We start from the raw sequence: 23,141 nt of genomic DNA, 5'->3' as shown, positions 1-23,141 counted from the left end.
TGAGCGGACTGTGGTGCTGAATTTCCCCCAGGGATCAATAAAGTACTTTCTATTCTATTCTATACATATTTATATGATGTGTTCATTGAGATTTCAAAGTCAGATTTTGTCGTGAGTGCTCTGTATTTATCATTAAGGTTATTTGTTATAGACAAGTAAATAGTTGTTACTAAAATGTATGTTTGACACATTTTACGTGTTTATTTATCTTCATTACAACAGTGACACCTGCCGACTGAAACCTGATACTGCACAAGCTCGCAGTAACGCTGATGATTGTCAATAATTATAGTAGAATGAATGAAGCACACATTTGTGAATAATTTTAGATTATTGATGTTATATAATGAACTATATTATTGTGTATTACATACAAAGCATTAGCTTAGTAGTTAATGTGCTCATTTGGACTTAAATATTAGTTTATTGGACGTAATTCCAGTCGTCATGGGCTAAACTACCCGTCATGCCACGCGTCGTGACGTCACGGCGTGTCAGCAAATCACAGGCGGCGGTGGGCGGAGCCTCGGCGTCGCGGCGCACTGCTAGCATCAAGTGTGGAAAAAAATTAGCGGCACAAATCCTCTTTTTTCCCTCAAATCTTAATCATTTTACTCTTCTATTCACGCCTCGGGGGACTGTAGCGCAGGCCTGCGACTCAGCCAACATGCCTCCGAAGAAGCCGGCTCCGGCCACGGGAAATAAAAAGACGCAAGAAAAGAAAAAGGAAAAGATCATTGAGGTAAAGAATCACGAGTTAGCATGTAGCTTGTCGCCCAGCTAGCATCGGAGCTAACATGACACATAATCACTCATTTAGTCAAATAAACAATCATCAAATGTTTACTTTCGCATTCACTTGATGTCACAAACATGATTCTGCGTCAAGAAAAGTAGCTTGTTGGCGACCAGGAGGCCCTGCTGGCACGGCGATGACGTCACAATACTGAGCACCGCGTTACTGAACGTGCTAATAAACTCAAGTGCCCGGAAAGGGACAAGCGGTAGAAAATGAATGAATCGAGTGTACCAAATAAATCTATTATTTGTACCTGGCGTCTAGAAATACTACATTTTTGTACTTGACGTGTAATAAAACTAAATCAATTATACTTGACTGTAAAAAAAAAATTATATAATGTACCTCACGTGTAGAAGACCAAATAAAATGTATCTAACGTGTAAAAAACAAAATAAAATGTACTTGACGTGTAAATAAATAAAATGTACCTAGCGTGTAAACAAAAATTGATAAAATGTACCTGTTCAGGTAATAACAAAATAAAATGTACCTGACCAGTAAAATAAAAAATAAAATGTACCTAATGTGTAAAAATACAAAATAGAACGTACCTGATGAGTAAAGTAAAATGTACGTAATGTGTAAAAACACAAAATAAAAGGTACCTGGCGAGTAAAAGACAAAATAAAATGTACCTTACATGTAAAAAAATTAAATAAAATGTACCTAATATGTAAAAAAAGAAAATGTACTTGGCATGTAGAAGACACAATAAAATGTACCTGCAGTGGAAAATAACACAATAAAATATACTTTGTGTGTAGAAGACAAAATAAAATGTACCTGGTGTGTAGAAGACAAAATAAAATGTACCTGACAAGTAAAAAAAAACTAAATAAAACTAACCTGACGAGTAAAAAACAAAATAAAATGTATCGTAGTAAAAAAACTAAATAAAATGTACCTGATGTGTACAAGACAAAATAAAATGTACCTGACGAGTAAAAAACAAAATAAAATGTACCTGTCGAGTAAAAAACCAAATAAAATGTTACCTGTCGAGTAGAAAACTAAATAAAATGTACATGTAGAGAAGAGGGGTTAGTGCATCTGCCTCACAATACGAAGGTCCTGAGTAGTCTTGGGTTCAATCCCGGGCTCGGGATCTTTCTGTGTGGAGTTTGCATGTTCTCCCCGTGACTGCGTGGGTTCCCTCCGGGCACTCCGGCTTCCTCCCACCTCCAAAGACATGCACCTGGGGATAAGTTGATTGGCAACACTAAATTGGCCCTAGTGTGTGAATGCGAGTGTGAATGTTGTCTGTCTATCTGTGTTGGCCCTGCGATGAGGTGGCGACTTGTCCAGGGTGTACACCGCCTTCCGCCCGATTGTAGCTGAGATAGGCTCCAGCGCCCCCCGCGACCCCAAAGGGAATAAGCGGTAGAAAATGGATGGATGGATGTAGAGTAAAAAACAAAATAAAATGTACCTGACATGTAAATATACAAAATAAAATGTACCTGACATGTAAAAAAACAAAATGAAATGTACCTGTTGAGTAAAAAACAAAATAAAATGTACTTGACCTGTAAATAAATAAAATGTACCTAGCATGTAAAAAAATGTAATAAAATGTACCTGTTCAGGTAATAACAAAAGAAAATGTACCTGATGTGTAAAAAAACTAAATAAAGTGTACCCGACGAGTAAAATAAAAAATAAAATGTAACCAATGTGTAAAAATACAAAATAAAATGTACTTGATGAGTAAAATAAAATGTACTTAATGTGTAAAAACACAAAATAAAATGTACCTGAAGAGTAAAATAAATGTACCTTAAGTGTAAAAACACAAAATAAAATGTACCTGACGAGTAAAAAAACTAAATAAAATGTACCTAACACATAAAGAATTAAATAAAAATGTACAGGCCCAGCCACCAGGCGCTCGCCATCGTGCCCCAACTCCAGGGCTGGCTCCACAGGGGGGCCCCGGTGAGGGAAATCGGAGTCTCGGTTGTTGCATTTTCATAGAGGTCTTCGAGCTGCTCTTTGTCTGATCCCTTATCTAGGACCTGTTTGTCTTGGGAGACCCTACCAGGGGGCATGGAAGTCCCCGGACAACATAGCTCCTTGGATCATTGGGACACGCAAACTCCTTTACCACGATAACGTGGCAGCTCAGAGAGGAGATGTACCTAACATGTAAAAAAAAAAAAATGTAGCTGACGAGTAAAAAACAAAATAAAATGTACCTAATACGTAAAAAAATAAAATTAAAATGTACCTAACATGTAAAAAAACCAAAATAAAATGTAACTGTCGAGTAAGAAACTAAATAAAATGTACTTGGCGTGTAGAAGACAAAATAAAATGTACCTGCAGTGGAAAAGAACACAATAAAATGTAATTGGCGTGTAGAAGACAAAATAAAATGTACCGAGTGTGTAGAAGACAAAATAAAATGTACCTTGTGTGTACAAGACAAAATAAAATGTACCTGACGAGTAAAAAACAAGATAAAATGTACCTGACGAGTAAAAAACAAAATAAAATGTACCTGACGAGTAAAAAACAAAATGAAATGTACCTAGGGGACGGAGTGGCGCGGTTGGGAGAGTGGCCGTGCCAGCAGCAACCTGAGGGTTCCTGGTTCAATCCTCACCTTCTACCAACCTCGTCACGTCCGTTGTGTCCTTGAGCAAGACACTTCACCCTTGCTCCTGATGGGTGGTGGTTAGGGCCTTGCATGGCAGCTGACGCCATCAGTGTGTGAATGTGGAAATAGTGTCAAAGCGCTTTGAGTACCTGGAAGGTAGAAAAGCGCTATACAAGTATAACCCATTTGCCATTTACCTGTCGAGTAAAAAACAAAGTAAAAGGTACCTGACTTGTTAAAGTTAAAGTACCAATAATTGTCACACACACACTAGGTGTGCAAAATTATTATCTGTATTTGACCCATCACCCTTGATCACCCCCTTGGAGTAGTGGGCAGCAGGGGTGGCCGCGCCCTACAAGACAAAATAAAATGTCGAGTAAAAAACTAAATAAAATGTACCCGACTTGTACAAGATAAAATGCACCTAACGTATAATAAACTAAAATGTACCTGAGTAAAAAAAACGAAATAAAATGTACCTGACGTGTACAAGACAAATGAAATGTACCTGACGTGTAAAAAACTAAACAAAATGTACGTAACGTGTAATAAACTCAAATGTACCCGAGTAAAAAAAACTACATAAAATGTACCTGACGTGTACAAGACAAAATAAAAATGTACCGGCGAGTAAAAAAACAAAATAAAATGTACCCGACTTGTCCAAGACAAAATAAAATGTACCTAACGTGTAATAAACTAAAATGTACCCGAGTAAAAAAACTAAACAAAATGTACCTAATGTGTAATAAACTCAAATGTACTCGAGTAAAAAAACTACATAAAATGTACCTGACGTGTACAAGACAAAATAAAAATGTACCCGGCGAGTAAAAAAACAAAATAAAATGTACCTGACTTGTCCAAGACAAAATAAAATGTACCTAACGTGTAAAAAACTAAAATGTACCCGAGTAAAAAAACTACATAAAATGTACCTGACGTGTACAAGACAAAATAAAATGTACCTAACATGTAAAAAAAACTAAAATGTACCTGTCGAGTAAAAAACTAAATAAAATGTACTTGGTGTACATTTTACTGGCAGCTGTGGAATCAAGTGGAATGTGTGGCTTAGCAAAGGTTTAAGACATCCATCCATCCATTTTCTACCGCTTGTCCTGTTAAGACAGCGGTGTAAATTACAATCATAAATTGTGAGGAGCCCAAGTAGAAGACTTCTCTCTATGAACTTTATGGAATATGTTTTCATTGCAGGACAAAACGTTTGGCTTGAAGAACAAGAAAGGGGCCAAACAACAAAAGTTCATCAAGAACGTGACACAGCAAGTGAAATCTGGACAGCAAAACGCCCGACAGGTGAGGTTGACACTTCTTCTTCTGCTAAGGACGTAAAGGAGAAGACCCATGTGTGTGTGTCTCAGGTGGAGGGTGATAAGACCAACAAGAAGACGGACAAGAAGAAAGAGTTGGATGAGCTCAATGAGCTCTTCAAGCCCGTGGTCGCCGCTCAGAAAGTCAGCAAAGGTTCCTCACCTGCTTGATGTTTGGAGGACCTCCAAGTCTTTTTTCTTGTTCTGACCAGTCGCCAACTCTTTATGTCCTTCAGGCGTGGATCCCAAGTCGGTGCTGTGCGCCTTCTTCAAGCAGGGCCAGTGCACCAAAGGAGACAAGTGCAAGTTCAGCCACGACCTGTCCATGGAGAGGAAGTGCGAGAAGAAGAGCCTCTACGTGGACGAGAGGGACGAAGAGCTGGAGAAAGGTGAGGCCCGGCTTCTCGCGGTGCAGAATGAAGGACTAACAATGGGGTCCTATCCTGTCCTAGACACCATGGACAACTGGGACGAGAAGAAGCTAGAGGAGGTGGTCAACAAGAAGCACGGCGAGGCTGACAAGAAACTCAAAACTCAGATCGTAAGACTCGTTTCAAATGTTCTTTGTGGTACAAGTACACTACAAAGTACACACAGTACACCTCCAAGTACCCACTGGTGGACTTCAAGGTCCTCAGAGGCACACGACTCAAGTAGACTCATTGACACGATGTTTAGGATTCTACTTGAAGGTTCGGACCTCGATCGGTTCTCATGTGGATGAAAGGGGAGCAACTTTGTTTTGTTCAAGAAACAACACCAGGATTCAAGAACATATAACATACAAACATAACATGTGAATATTACAACATACAAACACAATATAACATACAAACATAACATGTGAATATAACATACTTACTAGAGATGCGCGGTTTGCGGACACAACCACCCGATCCGCGAAAAAAAATTAGATTTTATCCGCGGGTCGGGTCGGGCGGTTGAAATAAAAAAAAAATTAGATTTTAAATAGATTCAGGCGGGTGGCAGTTAAACCAATTGGGAAATACATATACATAGTTAAATGTTGTTACCCACATACGAAAAACGAGCAGGCACCTGCAGCATATGCCACAACAGAAGAAGAAGAAGAAAAAAAAGAGATGGACACTTTTACGGAGCGGAGAAGGGACGCCTCGCCGGGGTCCGGGACCGAAGCCCCTTCCCCCGAGAGGGCCCCACCGGGAGCCGTAGCTGAGGTGATCCGCGAGAAGTGCCCGACGCACGTCCAGGGTCACCACCGCGCCCACCGCACCGACACCCCGCCTCGTCCACCTTTGCCGCGGCCGGCGTCACGCGCAGCAGGTAAGCAGCTTACCTGCCCGCCACCCCCGTGGCCAGGGGCTCGTAACAGGGGTCACTCCGTGCGCTCCGCCCGCACAGCTTACCTGCCCGCCACCCCTGTTGCCGGGGGCGCGTAACAGGGGTCACTCCGCGCGCAGTGCGCTCACGAAAGGGGTGGGGCTCACCCTGGTTGATATAGACAGCAGGACGGTGGCCATGGAAGTCGGAACCCGCTAAGGAGTGTGTAACAACCCACCTGCCGAATCAACTAGCCCTGAAAATGGATGGCGCTGGAGCGTCGGGCCCATACCCGGCCGTCGCCGGCAGCGAGAGCCGCGAGGGCTAGGCCGCGACGAGTAGGATGGCCGCCGCGGTGCGCGCTGAAGCCTCGGGCGCGAGCCCGGGTGGAGCCGCCGCGGGTGCGAGGGACATCGCACCTCCACGCGCTTGGAGGTGCGCTCAGCGCGGCTCCCATATGATTGCGCACTGGTGTGCGTCTGGGCCGTGACAGCGTGGCACGCATTGAATGTCTGTGCTGCATTGGATCAGTCTCCTTTCTTTAACAGGCAAAAGCTTTATAACCTCACTAAGGCCTTGCATCGTCTATATTAGATATATAACAACGGGCGGGTGCGGGCGGATGCGGTTTTGATTAAATGTTAGATCGGGTGGATGGCGGATGGTTGACGACTTTCTGATGCGGTTGCGGATGAAATAATTGCCTATCCGCGCATCTCTAATACTTACATAATATAACATGTGAACATAAGATATACTTACGTAATACAACATGTGAACATAAGATATAACATACTTACATAATATAACATGTGAACATAAGATATACTTACATAATACAACATGTGAACAGAAGATATAACATACTTCCATAATATAACATGTGAACATAAGATATAACATACTTACATAATATAACATGTGAACATAAGATATAACATACTTACATAATATAACATGTGAACATAAGATATAACATACTTACATAATATAACGTGAACTTAAGATATAACATACTTACATAATATAACATGTGAACATAAGATATAACATACTTACATAATATAACATGTGAACATAAGATATAACATACTTACATAATATAACGTGAACTTAAGATATAACATACTTACATAATATAACATGTGAACATAAGATATAACATACTTACTTAATATAACATGTGAACATAAGATATAACATACTTACATAATATAACATGTGAACTTAAGATATAACATACTTACATAATATAACATGTGAACATAAGATATAACATACTGTATTTTTCAAAGTATAAGTCGCTCCGGAGTATAAGTCGCACCAGCCAAAAATGCATAATAAAGAAGGAAAAATCATATATACGTCGCACTGGAGAATAAGTCGCATTTTTGGGGGAAATTTATTTGATAAAAGCCAACAGCAAGAATAGACATTTGAAAGGCAATTTAAAATAAATAAAGAATAGTGAACAACAGGCTGAATAAGTGTAAGTTATATGAGGCATAAATAACCAACTGGTATGTTAACGTAACATATTATGGTAAGAGTCATTCAAATAACTATAACATATAGAACATGCTATACGTTTACCAAACAATCTGTCACTCTTAATCGCTAAATCCCATGAAATCTTATACGTCTAGTCTCTTACAAACCCCGTTTCCATATGAGTTGGGAAATTGTGTTAGATGTAAATATAAACGGAATACAATGATTTGCAAATCCTTTTCAACCCATATTCAATTGAATGCACTACAAAGACAACATATTTGATGTTCAAACTCATAAACATAATTTATTTTTTTTGCAAATAATAATTAACTTAGAATTTCATGGCTGCAACACGTGCCAAAGTAGTTGGGAAAGGGCATGTTCACCACTGTGTTACATCACCTTTTCTTTTAACAACACTCAATAAACGATTGGGAACTGAGAAAACTAATTGTTGAAGCTTTGAAAGTGGAGGTCTTTCCCATTCTTGTTTTATGTAGAGCTTCAGTCGTTCAACAGTCCGGGGTCTCCGCTGTCGTATTTTACGCTTCATAATGCGCCACACATTTTCGATGGGAGACAGGTCTGGACTGCAGGCGGGCCAGGAAAGTACCCACACTCTTTTTTTTACAAAGCCACGCTGTTGTAACACGTGCTGATTGTGGCTTGGCATTGTCTTGCTGAAATAAGCAGAGGCGTCCATGAAAAAGACGGCGCTTAGATGGCAGCATGTGTTGTTCCAAAAGCTCTATGTACCTTTCAGCATTATGGTGCCTTCACAGATGTGTAAGTTACCCATGCCTTGAGCACTAATACACCCCCATACCATCACACATGCTGGCTTTTCAACTTTGCGTCGATAACAGTCTGGATGGTTCGCTTCCCACTTTGGTCCGGATGACACAATGTCGAATATTTCCAATAACAATTTGAAATGTGGACTCGTCAGACCACAGAACACTTTTCCACTTTGCATGAGTCCATCTTAGATGATCTCGGGCCCAGAGAAGCCGGCGGCGTTTCTGGGTGTTGTTGATAAATGGCTTTCGCTTTGCATAGTAGAGCTTTAACTTGCACTTACAGATGTAGCGACCAACTGTATTTAGTGACAGTGGTTTTCTGAAGTGTTCCTGAGCACATGTGGTGATATCCTTTAGAGATTGATGTCGGTTTTTGATACAGTGCCGTTTGAGGAATCGAAGGTCCCGGTCATTCAATGTTGGCTTCCGGCCATGCCGCTTACGTGGAGTGATTTCTCCAGATTCTCTGAACCTTTTGATGATATTATGGACCGTAGATGTTGAAATCCCTAAATTTCTTGCAATTGCACTTTGAGAAACGTTGTTCTTAAACTGTTTGACTATTTGCTCACGCAGTTGTGGACAAAGGGGTGTGCCTCGCCCCATCCTTTCTTGTGAAAGACAGAGTATTTTTTGGGAAGCTGTTTTTATACCCAATCATGGCACCCACCTGTTCCCAATGAGCCTGCACACCTGTGGGATGTTCCAAATAAGTGTTTGATGAGCATTCCTCAACTTTATCAGTATTTATTGCCACCTTTCCCAACTTCTTTGTCACGTGTTGCTGGCAATCAAATTCTAAAGTTAATGATTATTTGCAAAAAAAAACCATCAAATATGTTGTCTTTGTAGCATATTCAACTGAATATGGGTTGAAAATTATTTACAAATCATTGTATTCCATTTATATTTACATCTAACACAATTTCCCAAATCATGGAAACGGGGTTTGTATAACATGTGAACATAAGATATAACATGCTTACATAATATAACATGTGAACATAGTTATAACATACTATAACAACTATTCACCTGTTTTTATTTTGCACAGGTGTGTAAATTCTTCCTGGAGGCCATTGAGGGCAACAAATATGGCTGGTTCTGGGTGTGCCCAGCAGGGGGCGACACCTGCATGTACCGCCATGCCCTGCCGCCCGGCTTCGTGCTGAAGAGAGATAAGAAGAAGGAGGAGAAAGAGGAGGAGATCTCTATGGAGGAGCTAATAGAGAGAGAGGTAAGGAAAGGCTTTCAAACATGGCCGCTCCATTGCTACAGGTGTTTAAAATAGAGAGAGAGGTAAAGAAGGGAGACCGTGCTTTCTGCTCCGCCGCTCCCAGTCTGTGGAACGCTCTACCTGACCACCTGAGGGCACCACAGACTGTGGATGTTTTTAAAAAAGGCTTAAAAACCCTTCTTTTTAAAAAAGCCTTTTTTTAGATATATTATATATTATTATTTTATTTTTATTTTTTTAATACACTGTAGCACTTTAAGGTTGTTTACTCAATGTAAAGAGCTTTTTACAAATAAAATCTACTAAGGGCATCAAAGATGGCCATTACATCACTAAAGGTGTTTAAAATAGAGAGAGAGGTAAAGAAGGGCATTCAAAGATGGCCGCTCCATCGCTACAGGTGTTTAAATTAGAAAGAGAGATAAAGGGCATCCATCACTACAGCCATAGACATGTTCTAAGGGTTACGCAGCATGGAGCGCTACTGCCTACTGGCGCTGACGAGACGCGGGGCCGCCATCTTGGAGTGGTGATCCGCTCCACTCAGTGCAATTCATTTGGCAGGAGCAATGAACTGTCAGCGCATTTAATTCATCTTACCTCACTGAATACCACTGATTTTCACACGCTTTTTTTTGTCATACGTGTAGCTATGATAAAGGACACATGTTTTATTATTCATAGTTTGCTTAACAGTAATACATACCTGCCAACTACTCCGGTTTTCCCGTAATTAGTACGGTTTTCATCAACCTATTCCGGGTTACGGTTGCAGTGATAAAAAATACGGTTTTTCATTAATTAAAAAAATATATTTTTTAAAAAGTTTTATTCACGAAATCGCGTAACAACAATGACAATCGACACTGCTTCCCGTAACTTCCTATCGAGTCATTCCGAATGCCATGCGTGAGGCTATTTATAGCACCGCTGCCAAGCACGAGGCACCAGTTGTATGGCGTCACATTAGTGCCAAAAATCCGAGCGCATAAAAACTGTTATCACGCGCTGATTCTCCACTTCGTGCGCGCGCGACACCATTTTGCGCGCGCGTGGTGCCTTTTAGCGTGCGCGCGGTGCCTTTCTGCGCGCTCTCTAGTGTACTCCTGGCATCTCTCCTCGCGCTGTCATGTTTCTTTTTGGCACTTTGGGGGTGCTGAAAAATGCTCAGAGCCAATCAGAAGTATAGCAGGGCGGGTCATCGTCAATATGTATCAAGATTTACGAAGGAAGAAGTGGATAAAAAAATGTTGCGCGCTGATGAAGGTTATTTCATACCACATAAACACAATACAGGGTAATACAAAATGTGACCCAAATAAATAATAAGACAACAAACACCATAATCACATCTTTCAGCCAGAACTGGTCCACCAGCAATAACATCCAACCATAACATTATTTTATAATTTCACTTCTTCTTGAACATTTGTTTTCTAATTTATGGAATTTCTTTTGATTCAGCCATAAAAGTAATGAAATAATCTTTGAATTTTGTTTTTAAAATGTTAAAAATAGCTTTTAATAATGTATTCTGAAACAGTTTAAAATAATCAGAGAACTGACTAACACTGACCCTACACAACTATGTTGCACAATTAAGTCTTTTTTTTTTTTTAAGCGAAAGAGGTCATTTCAACAGGTACAGCATCCTATGTCATATCTACATGTAACAAGATTTGTAACAAGGCAAACCGTTTGTAAATTGGTCGAAAATCGAGCAAGTTATGGTAATTTAAGTAGTACATGTACCATTGACATCAATGTAATGATTGAGGCTAGATGTCCGAAGTAAGATGGCTACAACGTTGCTACACTGGAGAATGATTGGTCATATGAAAAATGCTCACAACCAATCAGAAAGAAGGGGCCGTCTAAGCATACCCGCCCCCAAAGTGCCAAAAAGAAACATGACAGCGCAAGGAGAGATGCCAGAAGTACACAGAGAGCGCACAGACCGAGACGGCGCGAGCGCAGAAAGGCACCACGCGCGCGCAAAATGGTGTCGCGCGCGCGCACGAAGTGGAGAATCAGCGCGGGATAACAGTTTTTATGCGCTCTGATTTTTGGCACTAATGTGACGCCATACAGTTGCCATTGTTTCCAAACGAGCGAACGATCATGGAATCAGCCGTAGAAAAATCGCAAACGAGTCTTAAACCGAAAAGAAAACGGCAGTCATTCCGTGAAGAATATTCAAAAGCCTATCCGGGAATAATTATCCGTTCCAAAAAGGGTGAAAACTACGCGAATTGCACCTTGTGCAGACAAGATTTTTCGATCGGACACGGAGGAATTAGCGATGTAAAAGACCACGTTGGGACAAAAAAACACAAGTCTAATGCCGTTGCTAGCGATACAAGTGGAAGACTTTCAACGTTTTTCGTCGCCCAAACAGTGATGGTTTTAGCAACATTTTAACCTGTCTGAATGCTAATAATCATTTTGCGTCGGGGGGCTTCGCCCCCCTGAACCCCCCACCAGGACTTTGTCCCCTGGACCCTGGCTACTAGGTTTTTCTGATTTCAAAAGTTGGCCGGTATGGTAATAGAATATTCACAGTTACAAAAAGGTTGGGGACCACTGCTATAAGTGACCAGACGTCCCAGATCAAAACTGGGAATATACTCCCAGAGAAGGGTGAAAAAAACGGTCAGCTATTTTTAAATTGAAGAAACAATATGATTAGGTTATATATACATGTGTATATCCTAGGGGTGTAACGGTACGTGTATTTGTATTGAACCGTTTCGGTACGGGGATTCCGGTTCGGTTCGGAGGTGTACCGAACGTGTTTCCACACGGACATATTAAGTAGCGTAACGCACGTTGTGTAAACAATGCACACCGAGGCACAACACACGGCATGCTAAAAGCTAACGGGCTAGAATAGACTGACCATACGTCCTCTTTTCACCGGACATGTCCTCTTTTGCGGAGCTGTCAGGGCGGAGTTTCTTAAATGCCTCAAATGTCCGGCATTTTGAGATAGGGTTGCGTGTATTTTCAATGTACGTTCAGGGTTAAGAAGGGGTTAAAAACGAAACAAACAGCAGCATTGGTGAGGGAGGGGCAGAGACAGAGAGAGAGAGAGAGTTATGATAAACGCGCATGCGTCGCCAGGCTCTGCTTTTTATCCATAGATTTATCACATTTAATGTTTTATTATCTATAGCAGGGATGTCAAAAGTGTGCCCCGGAGGCCATTTGCGGCCCACAGCTAATGTTTTAAAGGCCCACGGCACATTCTAAAAATACTATTAAAATAAACAAAAACGTAACAAAAGTGAAATAAAAAAGCTTAAAGGTTAAATGTAATTTAGAAAAAGTTGCAATGTTGACTAATAAAACAAAGCTGTTTTTTTTTTTCTTTCAAAATGTCATTGCTCAAAACATAATATTGAATCAAAATCAATGTTGTTATGAATTATTGACCTATCCAAGGTTACCATTACTTCACATCAAATATTCCACTAAGAAAAAATATTTTTGGTGGAATATTTTGCCAATTTAGTATAAATAAATAACCCAAAAATGTATGTTTTGTTGTTTTCTTACTGTACCAAAAATGAACCAAACCGTGACCTCTAAACCGAGGTACGTACCGAACCGAAATTGTTGTGTAGCGTTACAGCCCTAGTATATCCTACATAAACAATGTATGAATACATTAGATATCTATATATCTTATAGACTGTATCTCTGTTGCTGCAGCAGCAGCAGAGAGTTTATGACTCTTTGTGTTGATATTTTCTATTACATTCTTCCCTTAAATGAACATGTTTACAGTGATTGTTTTATATGTATTTTTGATGTATGTCGCTTTGGATAAAAGCGTCTGCCAAATACTTCAACATAAACATATATAAACATCTGAAAGTCTTTATATCAGCTAAAACCACCAATCTGTTTCACTGGATTCAGAATAAAACCAAATTCTGTCTTACCCAACAATGTTAGTATTTGAATATTGTTACTTGAAGACGTATTCCTGGTTACAATTATACTGTTAAGAAAGTATTGTCTTATATTTTGCCTAAAATGAAGAATGCATCATAACCAGTGGCGGCTTGGTGAATTTAGTTTTTTATTTCAGTACTATTGAAGATTTTTGCTCCTTCTCAACTCTGTGGTAATGTTCTTTTCACAAAATACAACCAATAGTACGTTAATGTTAAATGTTACTCGTGAAAAGTGCCTCCATGGAAATGCCCCCCCTCTACCTCAAAGAACTACTCACCCCCAAATCCTCCACACGACACCTCTGCTCCGGACAGGCTAACTTCCTCAAACCTCCGAGAACAATGGGAGACCGGGCTTTCTTCTCCGCCGCTCCCAGTCTGTGGAACGCTCTCCCTGACCACCTGAGGGCACCACAGACTGTGGAGGCTTTTAAAAACGGCTTTAAAACCATTCTTTTTAAAAAAGCCTTTTTTTTTTTAGATATATGCATACTAGTTTTAGCTATTTGGCTGTTCTAGTTTTTATTTTTTATTTTAGATATATACATATATATATATATATATACCGTATATATATATTTTTTAATACACTGTAGCACTTTGTTTACTCAATGTAAAGTGCTTTTTTATAATTAAAATCTATTATTATTATTATTGTTATTATTATTAAAAGTAATCCCCCGATTCCTATTTTCAACAGTCCGCTCATTTGAGCGGGACAACACTGAACACCATCTTTGTTTTCTACCTGTCAACTGTCAGTTGAGGCTGCTCGCCGGCTCCTCATCACCACTTCAAGATGGCGGCCCAATTTCTCGCGTCACAGCAGCCAATACTGCGTCTACTTCATACTTGCCAACCCTCCCGGATTTTCCGGGAGACTCCCGAAATTCAGCGCCTCTCCCGAAAACCTCCCGGGACAAATTTCCTCCCGAAAAACTCCCGAAATTCAGGCGGAGCTGGAGGCCACGCCCCCTCCAGCTCCATGCGGACCTGAGTGACGTGTTGACAACACACAACAACAGCGTCTACCGTAAAACAGTTCGTCTGCCGTAAACAGCAATGTTGTGACACTTTTAAACAGGACAATACTGCCATCTACTGTGCATGCATATGTGACTCACCCATAATGTGTCACATTTTTGTGTTGATTTATTTATTTTATTTTGTGGTTTGAATTCGTTTTTGGAGCTGTCATTACACATTTATCAGTATTCACATTGGTCAGTAGGGGGCAGTAGGGCGTTTCTTCCCAATTGAATGCTATCACCTGCAGACCGGAAGTGTCTTGTCATTCTGATGAGCGCGACCAGTCTGTGAACAATTGAAACGTCCTGTGTGCTTTTTCCTCCTGTATAACAGGTTAGTTTTGGTGAATCAACTCACTGAATAATATCCATGTGATCTTTATAAGTTTAAGTACACATTCTGATGGTGGAGCCTAACTCTAAAGTGTTTGTGAGTTGTAGTTTGTATTTGTGAATGAATCCAGTGCACAGCTGCAGTAATCAATACAAAAATGGCGACGTGAGTACGCAATGTTTATATAGGAACTTCTGATCCTAATTCAGACTCCCGAATTAGAGCTCCCGTTTTCTTATTGATTTTATAATGTATATTTGTATAATGTGTGTGTTCTGAAATAGTGACAGAAAGTAGAACAAGGATGGACAATTCAACCCTTAACTCAACAATGAGTAGATGAGTGTTATGTGTGTGTATATGTGTAAATAAATGAACACTGAAATTCAAGTATTTATTTTATATATATATATATATATATATATATATATAGCTAGAATTCACTGAAAGTCAAGTATTTCTTATATATATATATATATATATATATATATATATATATATATTAACCACGCCCCCCACCTCCCGAAATCGGAGGTCTCAAGGTTGGCAAGTATGGTCTACTTATAAGATGTCTATGGCTACAGGTGTTTAAATTAGAAAGAGAGAGGTAAAGAAGGGCATCAGAGATGGTCGCTCCATCACTACAGGTGTTTAAATTAGAAAGCGATAGGTAAAGAAGGACATCTAAAAAAATGGTCGCTCCAGGTGTTCCAACCTCTCTTCTGGTCTCCTTGTCAGCGCTCAGCACTCGGCGCCAGCGTGACCCGCATCACTCTGGAGACCTTCCTGGCGTGGAAGAGGAGGAAGAGGCAGGAGAAGGTGTGGCGAGGGATGACAGGTGATGACAGGTGGTGACAGGTGTGCAGGGGTTAAAGGTGAGCTCTGACAGGTGGACAAAGCGATAGCGGAGATGGAGAAGAAGAAGGCGGACTTCAAGGCCGGCAGGTCGCTGGTGGTGAGTTGGTGTTGCCCACCGTCAGGTCCCAGGAGACGTCTCACATCATGTCACCTGCAGGTCAGCGGTCGCGAGGTCTTCGAGTTCCGACCCGAACTTGTGGACGACGACGACGAGGAGGCGGTCGACGCCCGATATGCTAACGAGGATGATGAGGATGAGGACGAGGATGAGGATGAGGAGGTGATGCATGTTGTTGTTGTTGTTGTGCAGGGCGTCTTCATGCTTGACGGTGTTGCGTCTCGCCTTCAGACCCACAGCACCCAGGTCCAGGTCCAGGACATAGACCTGTCCCGCTTCGTGCCTCAGGAGGTGGATGACACGGGCATAACTGTGGCTGCCAGGGACCGCTTCTCCTCCAAGACCAAGACTCAGATGACGGCTCAGGACAGCGGTAAGAAATCCTTAAAGGGGAAGTGCATTTTTTTGGGGGGGCGTTGCTTATTGTCCACTGTCGTCATGACGACGGCACACGAAATATTAAATCAACGTTAATAGAGGTCTGCTTCCAGCTCCTCTACTCCGCATATAAAATACTATAAAAACATTCAAAAAGTGTTAGTGATATTGTTATTATAAATATTAACAGGTATTAGTCATATTATAAATATTAACAAGTATTAGTCATATTGTTATTATAAATATTAACAAGTTTTAATCATATTGTTATTATAAATATTTACAAGTATTAGTCATGTTATTATGAATATTAACAAGTATTAGTCATATTAGTATTATAAATATTAACAAGTATTAGTCATATTATTATTATAAATATTAACAAGTATTAGTCATATTATTATGAATATTAACAAGTATTAGTCATACTGTTATTATAAATATTAACAAGTATTAGTCATATTGGTATTATAAATATTAACAAGTATTAGTCATATTATTATAAATATTAACAAGTATTAGTCATATTGTTATTATAAATATTAACAAGTATTACTGATATTATAAATATTAACAAGTATTAGTCATATTATTATAAATATTAACAAGTATTAGTGATATACATATTAACAAGTATTAGTCACATTGTAAATATTAACAAGTATTAGTCATATTGTTATTATAAATATTAACAAGTATTAGTCATATTGTTATTATAAATATTAACAAGTATTAGTCATGTTGTTATTATAAATAGTATCAAGTATTAGTCATATTATAAATATTAACAAGTATTAGTCATATTGTTATTATAAATATTAACAAGTTTTAGTCATATTGTTATTATAAATATTTACAAGTATTAGTCATATTATTATGAATATTAACAAGTATTAGTCATATTAGTATTATAAATATTAACAAGTATTAGTCATATTATTATTATAAATATTAACAAGTATTAGTCATATTATTATGAATATTAACAAGTATTAGTCATACTGTTATTATAAATATTAACAAGTATTAGTCATATTGGTATTATAAATATTAACAAGTATTAGTCATATTATTATAAATATTAACAAGTATTAGTCATATTGTTATTATAAATATTAACAAGTATTACTGATATTATAAATATTAACAAGTATTAGTCATATTATTATAAATATTAACAAGTATTAGTGATATACATATTAACAAGTATTAGTCATATTGTAAATATTAACAAGTATTAGTCATATTGTTATTATAAATATTAACAAGTATTAGTGTTATTGTTATTATAAATATTAACAAGTATTAGTCATGTTGTTATTATAAATAGTATCAAGTATTAGTCATATTATAAATATTAACAAGTATTAGTTATATTATAAATATTAACAAGTATTGGTCATATTGTTATTATAAATATTAACAAGTTTTAGTCATATTGTTATTATAAATATTTACAAGTATTAGTCATATTATTATGAATATTAACAAGTATTAGTCATATTAGTATTATAAATATTAACAAGTATTAGTCATATTATTATTATAAATATTAACAAGTATTAGTCATATTATGAATATTAACAAGTATTAGTCATACTGTTATTATAAATATTAACAAGTATTAGTCATATTGGTATTATAAATATTAACAAGTATTAGTCATATTATTATAATATTAACAAGTATTAGTGATATACATATTAACAAGTATTAGTCATATTGTAAATATTAACAAGTATTAGTCATATTGTTATTATAAATATTAACAAGTATTAGTCATGTTGTTATTATAAATAGTATCAAGTATTAGTCATATTATAAATATTAACAAGTATTAGTCATATTGTTATTATAAATATTAACAAGTATTAGTCATATTATAAATATTAACAAGTATTTTACTTAACAAGTATAAGTCATAATGTTAATATACAAAAGCCAAAAGCAGTGAAGTTGTCACGTTGTGTAAATGGTAAATAAAAAGAGAATACAACAAATCCTTTTCAACTTATATTCAATTGAATAGACTGCAAAGACAACATATTTCATGTTCACACTGAGAAACGTTGTTACTTTTTGCAAATATTAGCTCATTTGGAATTTGATGCCTGCAACATGTTTAAAAAAAGCTGGCACAAGTGGCAAAAAAGACTGAGAAAGTTGAGGAATGCTCATCAAAGACTTATTTGGAACATCCCACAGGTGAACAGGCTAATTGGGAACAGGTGGGTGCCATGATTGGGTATAAAAGCAGCTTCCATGAAATGCTCAGTCGTTCACAAACAAAGACGGGGCGAGGGACAGCAAATTGTTTGTTGAACAGTTTAAGAAAAACATTTCTCAACCAGCTATAGCAAGGAATTTAGGGATTTCACCATCTAGTCTGTAATATCATCAAAAGGTTCAGAGAATCTGGAGAAATCACTGCATGTAAGCGATGATATTACGGACCTTGGATCCCTCAGGCAGTACTGCATCAAAAAGCGACATCAGTGTGTAAAGGATATCACCACATGGGCTCAGGAACACTTCAGAAACCCACTGTCAGTAACTACAGTTGGCCGCTACATCCGTAAGTGCAAGTTAAAACTCTACTATGCAAAGCCAAAGACATTTATCAACAACACCCGGAAACGCCGCCGGCTTCACTGGGCCCCGAGCTCATGTAAGATGGACTGATGCAAAGTGGAAACGTGTTCTGTGGTCTGACGAGTTTTTGGAAACTGTGGACGTTGTGTCCTCAGGACCAAAGAGGAAAAGAACCATCCGGATTGCTATAGGGTCAAAGTGTAAAAGCCAGCATGTGTGATGGTATGGGGGTGTATTAGTGACCAAGACATGGGTAACTTACACATCTGTGAAGGCACCATTAATGCTGAAAGGTACATACAGGTTTTGGAGCAACATATGTTGCCATCCAAGCAACGTTATCATGGACGCCCCTGCTTATTTCAACAAGACAATGCCCAGCCACCTGTTACAACAGCGTGGCTTCATAGTAAAAGAGTGTGGGTACTAGACTGGCCTGCCTGTAGTCCAGACCTGTCTCCCATTGAAAATGTGTGGTGCATTATGAAGCCTAAAATAGCACAACGGAGACCCCCGGACTGTTGAACAACTTAAGCTGTACATCAAGCAAGAATGGGAAAGAATTCCACTTCAAAAATGTGTCTCCTCAGTTCCCAAACCTTTACTGAGTGTTGTTAAAAGGAAAGGCCATGTAACACAGTGGTAAAAATGCCCCTATGACAACTTTTTTGCAATGTGTTGCTGTCATTAAATTCTAAATTAATGATTATTTGCAAAAATGAAATAAGTTTCTCAGTGTGAACATGAAATATCTTGTCTTTGCAGTCTATTCAATTGAATATAAGTTGAAAAGGATTTGTTGTATTCTCTTTTTATTTACCATTTACACAACGTGACAACTTCACTGGCTTTGGTTTTTGCAAGATGACTTTTGATCGCAATTATTTATTATTTGAAATGCATTAAAAAATACATCATTGTCATGTCTTTGATCATGATTAACGATAGGCAAAGCTCCAAAGAAAGTGCAGTTCCCCTTTAAGTTTAAAGTATCAGTAGAGTGTAAAAACAAGTTGCCTGTATATTGAAGCTATTATCATATATATCTGATTTATGACACCTAAAGACTGATAAAGTTTGCAAGTAAATAGATATCAAATAAGTATCAATCTCAGAGATTTCTAAGCCATTTTGAGAGATAATGAGGACGCCGGTCATGCGATCCGTGACGTAGATCCCTTACCCATCAACAACAATGCTAATCAAGCAGACTTTGTGAGAACCAACAGCAGTTACTTTGGGACTAATTATGATGCAGAACATTTTATTTTTGAACCCGAACACAAAGAGGATGAGCAAAAAATTTAGAAGCCGAGTGCTAAACGGATGTCGCTTTATTGTGACACTCTAGCATTAGCAGCATTGCTCGGTGCTAAACATACAAACTAACAATAGTAATATAATGATATATAATCTACTAGCAGGTGAGAGATGCATGAAGTATAATCTAGAATGTACTTTTAGCAAGTTTGAGACCAAGCAGAAGCAATGTGTCAACAATCCAATCCAATCCAATCCACTTTATTTATATAGCACATTTAAACAACAAAATGTTTCCAAAGTGCTGCACAACAATATTAAACACAATTAAAAACAATAAAAAATAAATATGATTAAAAACAATTTCAAAGGGTAAAACCAATTAAAACAGTAAATAGAAAGCAACATTTTAAAAACACAGAGGACAACAGAGGACCACACAACTCACGTAGTGTTAAAAGCCAGAGAATAAAAGTGGGTCTTAAGACGAGACTTAAAACACTCCACTGTGGGAGCAGTTCGAACATGGAGGGGCAGAGTGTTCCAGAGCTTAGGGCCGACCACAGAGAAGGCCCTGTCTCCCCTGGTTTTAAGTCTCGTCTTGGACACCACGAGCTGGAGCTGGCTCTCGGACCTCAGAGCGTGCGCAGGATTGTAAGTTTGGATGAGGTCCGAGATATACTGAGGTGCCAGTCCATGTAAAGCTTTAAAAACAAATAGCAAGGTTTTAAAATCAATTCTAAAATGAACAGGGAGCCAGTGCAAACTCTCAAGGATTGGGGTTATATGCTGGCGTCTCCTGGCCCCTGTTAAAAGTCGTGCTGCCGCATTCTGGACTAACTGCAACCGGGAGAGAGCTTTTTGGCTAATGCCAGCATAAAGTGCATTGCAGTAGTCCAGGCGACTTGAAATAAAAGCATGCACCACTTGTTCAAAAAGGTTAAAAGATAAAAACGGTTTTACCTTTGCTAAAAGACGAAGATGATAAAAACACGATTTTAAAACGCCATTGACTTGTTTGTCAAGTTTAAAATGGCTGTCTATAGTGACGCCAAGGCTGATGACTTTGGGACGCACATAATTTTGCAATGGTCCCAAGTCAGTGAGGGCCGGACCAAACACTAAAATTTCCGTTTTCCCCTCATTCATTATTAAAAAATTCTGGGCTAACCAAGCCTTGACGTGGCATAGACAGTTGAGAAGGGGTGTCAGGGGGCCGTGGCCTTTTGAAATAGGCATATAAATTTGGCAGTCGTCAGCATAAAAGTGATAAGACACTCCATGCCTCTTAAAAATCTCTCCAAGAGGAAGGAGGTATAGAGCGAACAGGATGGGGCCTAGAATAGATCCCTGGGGGACACCACAGTAAAGCGGAGCAGAAGAAGAAGTGGCGTCCCCCAGCCTGACAGAGAAGGACCTTTCTGACAGGTAGGATCTGAACCACTCTAATGCAGTCCCCCTGACACCCACACAGTCTCTCAGGCGATCTAAAAGAATTGTGTGGTCGACTGTGTCAAAGGCAGCTGTAAGATCTAAAATGGCAGAGCTGCCAGAATCAGATATTAAAAGCAAATCATTAAAAACCTTTAGCAGCGTAAGCATTAAAATAGTCCGTCTGCGTTAGCACTTATAATAACAATATCACTCATATTTGGTTCATTTTCAGGTCATGACATGGAAATGGAATATTGTTGGTACTTTCTGGATGTTTTTAGAGAGTATAATGACAGGTCCCTCCATCTTTTGACTCAGTTGTTAGATATTTATTTACCATTTAGAATGCATAAAAACATGTGTTCTTGTCTAACATAAGGATTGTGAATGATAAACAGCACATATTTACAATATGACTGACCTAATAATGTGGTCAGAGTGCAGAAGTGTGACTACGGGAATTACCCAAGGTGTTTGGAGCGGAATAATCAAAACGGCCGACTGAATTTGTGGCGTTTTTTTTATGTTTAGACGATATTTTCACATACTTTGTGGATTGTAAATACAATTGATATGTTTAATGGACACAATATCGTTGTGGCTTGTGCAGCCCTTTGAGACGCTGGTGATTTTGGGCCATATAAGTAAACATTGAAGTCAACTTGTTTTTACTCTCTACTGATACTTTAAGCTAAGAAAATTATTTCCAACTCACAACACCCACCCTTTCCTGAATATGGAACCCTGCCATCAGGGAGAAGACTCCGGGTCCCACTATGCAAATCTAACCGCCTCAAATTATCATTTGTCCCAGCCTCCATTAAGCTGACCAAACAATGTGCAATAGAATTTTAATACATAGGTTAGCACTTTTTTAGCACATAGCACTTTAGAACTAAGCACTTTAGCACACAGCACTTTATCCATGAGCTCTAGTGCAATGCACATTGGTACTTTATCTTTATCTCCATACTGTAGATTTTATGCCTACATCAAAGTGCCACCTATGTCTATCAAGCTCCATGTTCTGATGTTTAAATGTTAGTTGTATGGTTGTGTCTGTGCTTGTGTTTTTGTTCTGTTGTTTTTGGGTATGTTAAGAAAGCAATGATGCACTGTGCCCAAGACAAATTTCCCCGCGGGGACAATAAAGTTGAACCTTGAACCTTAAGTGAAGACAAAGAGACTTTTGTGCCCACAGAGCAGTTAAACGGAGCTTGTGGAGGCACCGACGCCAACGTCCCACCAGGGGCTGAGGAGGAGGAGGAGGAGGAGGATGAAGAAGAAGAGGACGTGCCGGTGGATGAGAACTTGTTCACTGGAGAAGATCTAGAAGATTTAGACGAGGAGCTCAACACACTGGCATTGGACGACTGAGCGGGACAAACTTAAGGACCACAAAAGACTGATGGACATATGGTCACATGACTGTTTGACTCCGCCCCCCCCTGGTGTAAAGAAGTGAACACGCTGATTCTGTTCTAAGAAATGCAGCCAGTTCCTTCTTGGAATCACACGGAATGTTGACCTGGAACCAAAGGAGACTTCAGTCTTGGTGTGACTGGAAGTGATGTTCATGAATAAAATAGTCAATCAATGATTATCG

At 38.8% G+C, this 23,141-nt stretch overlaps 1 protein-coding gene across 1 annotated transcript; it reads left to right on the top strand.

Annotated features, from left to right (window-relative positions):
- Positions 1-509: 509 nt before the first annotated feature.
- On the top strand, positions 510-23,135 carry zc3h15 (zinc finger CCCH-type containing 15). Its single transcript, XM_061933552.1, has 11 exons — positions 510-742; positions 4,623-4,724; positions 4,790-4,892; positions 4,975-5,127; positions 5,191-5,279; positions 9,389-9,571; positions 15,634-15,714; positions 15,785-15,850; positions 15,911-16,033; positions 16,103-16,244; positions 22,737-23,135. Exons 1-11 carry the CDS (start codon positions 668-670, stop codon positions 22,910-22,912), a joined length of 1,293 nt encoding a protein of 430 aa, XP_061789536.1. The 5' UTR covers positions 510-667; the 3' UTR covers positions 22,913-23,135.
- Positions 23,136-23,141: the final 6 nt, after the last annotated feature.

This window comes from Nerophis lumbriciformis, linkage group LG02 (assembly GCF_033978685.3).
Source record: "Nerophis lumbriciformis linkage group LG02, RoL_Nlum_v2.1, whole genome shotgun sequence".
In the NCBI taxonomy this organism is placed as follows: Eukaryota; Metazoa; Chordata; class Actinopteri; order Syngnathiformes; family Syngnathidae; genus Nerophis; species Nerophis lumbriciformis.
The sequence above is the reverse complement of the archived record's forward strand: the minus strand, read 5'-3'. Positions and strand labels throughout refer to the sequence as shown.

What these genes read in the sequence shown, in the direction of transcription:
- zc3h15 (XM_061933552.1), top strand. Translation starts at nt 668, where the DNA reads ATGCCTCCGAAGAAGCCGGCTCCGGCCACGGGAAATAAAAAGACGCAA. An exon ending in AAAAGGAAAAGATCATTGAG is followed by an intron (nt 743 to 4,622) that starts GTAAAGAATCAC and finishes TTTTCATTGCAG; the next exon opens with GACAAAACGTTTGGCTTGAA. An exon ending in AGAAACTCAAAACTCAGATC is followed by an intron (nt 5,280 to 9,388) that starts GTAAGACTCGTT and finishes TATTTTGCACAG; the next exon opens with GTGTGTAAATTCTTCCTGGA.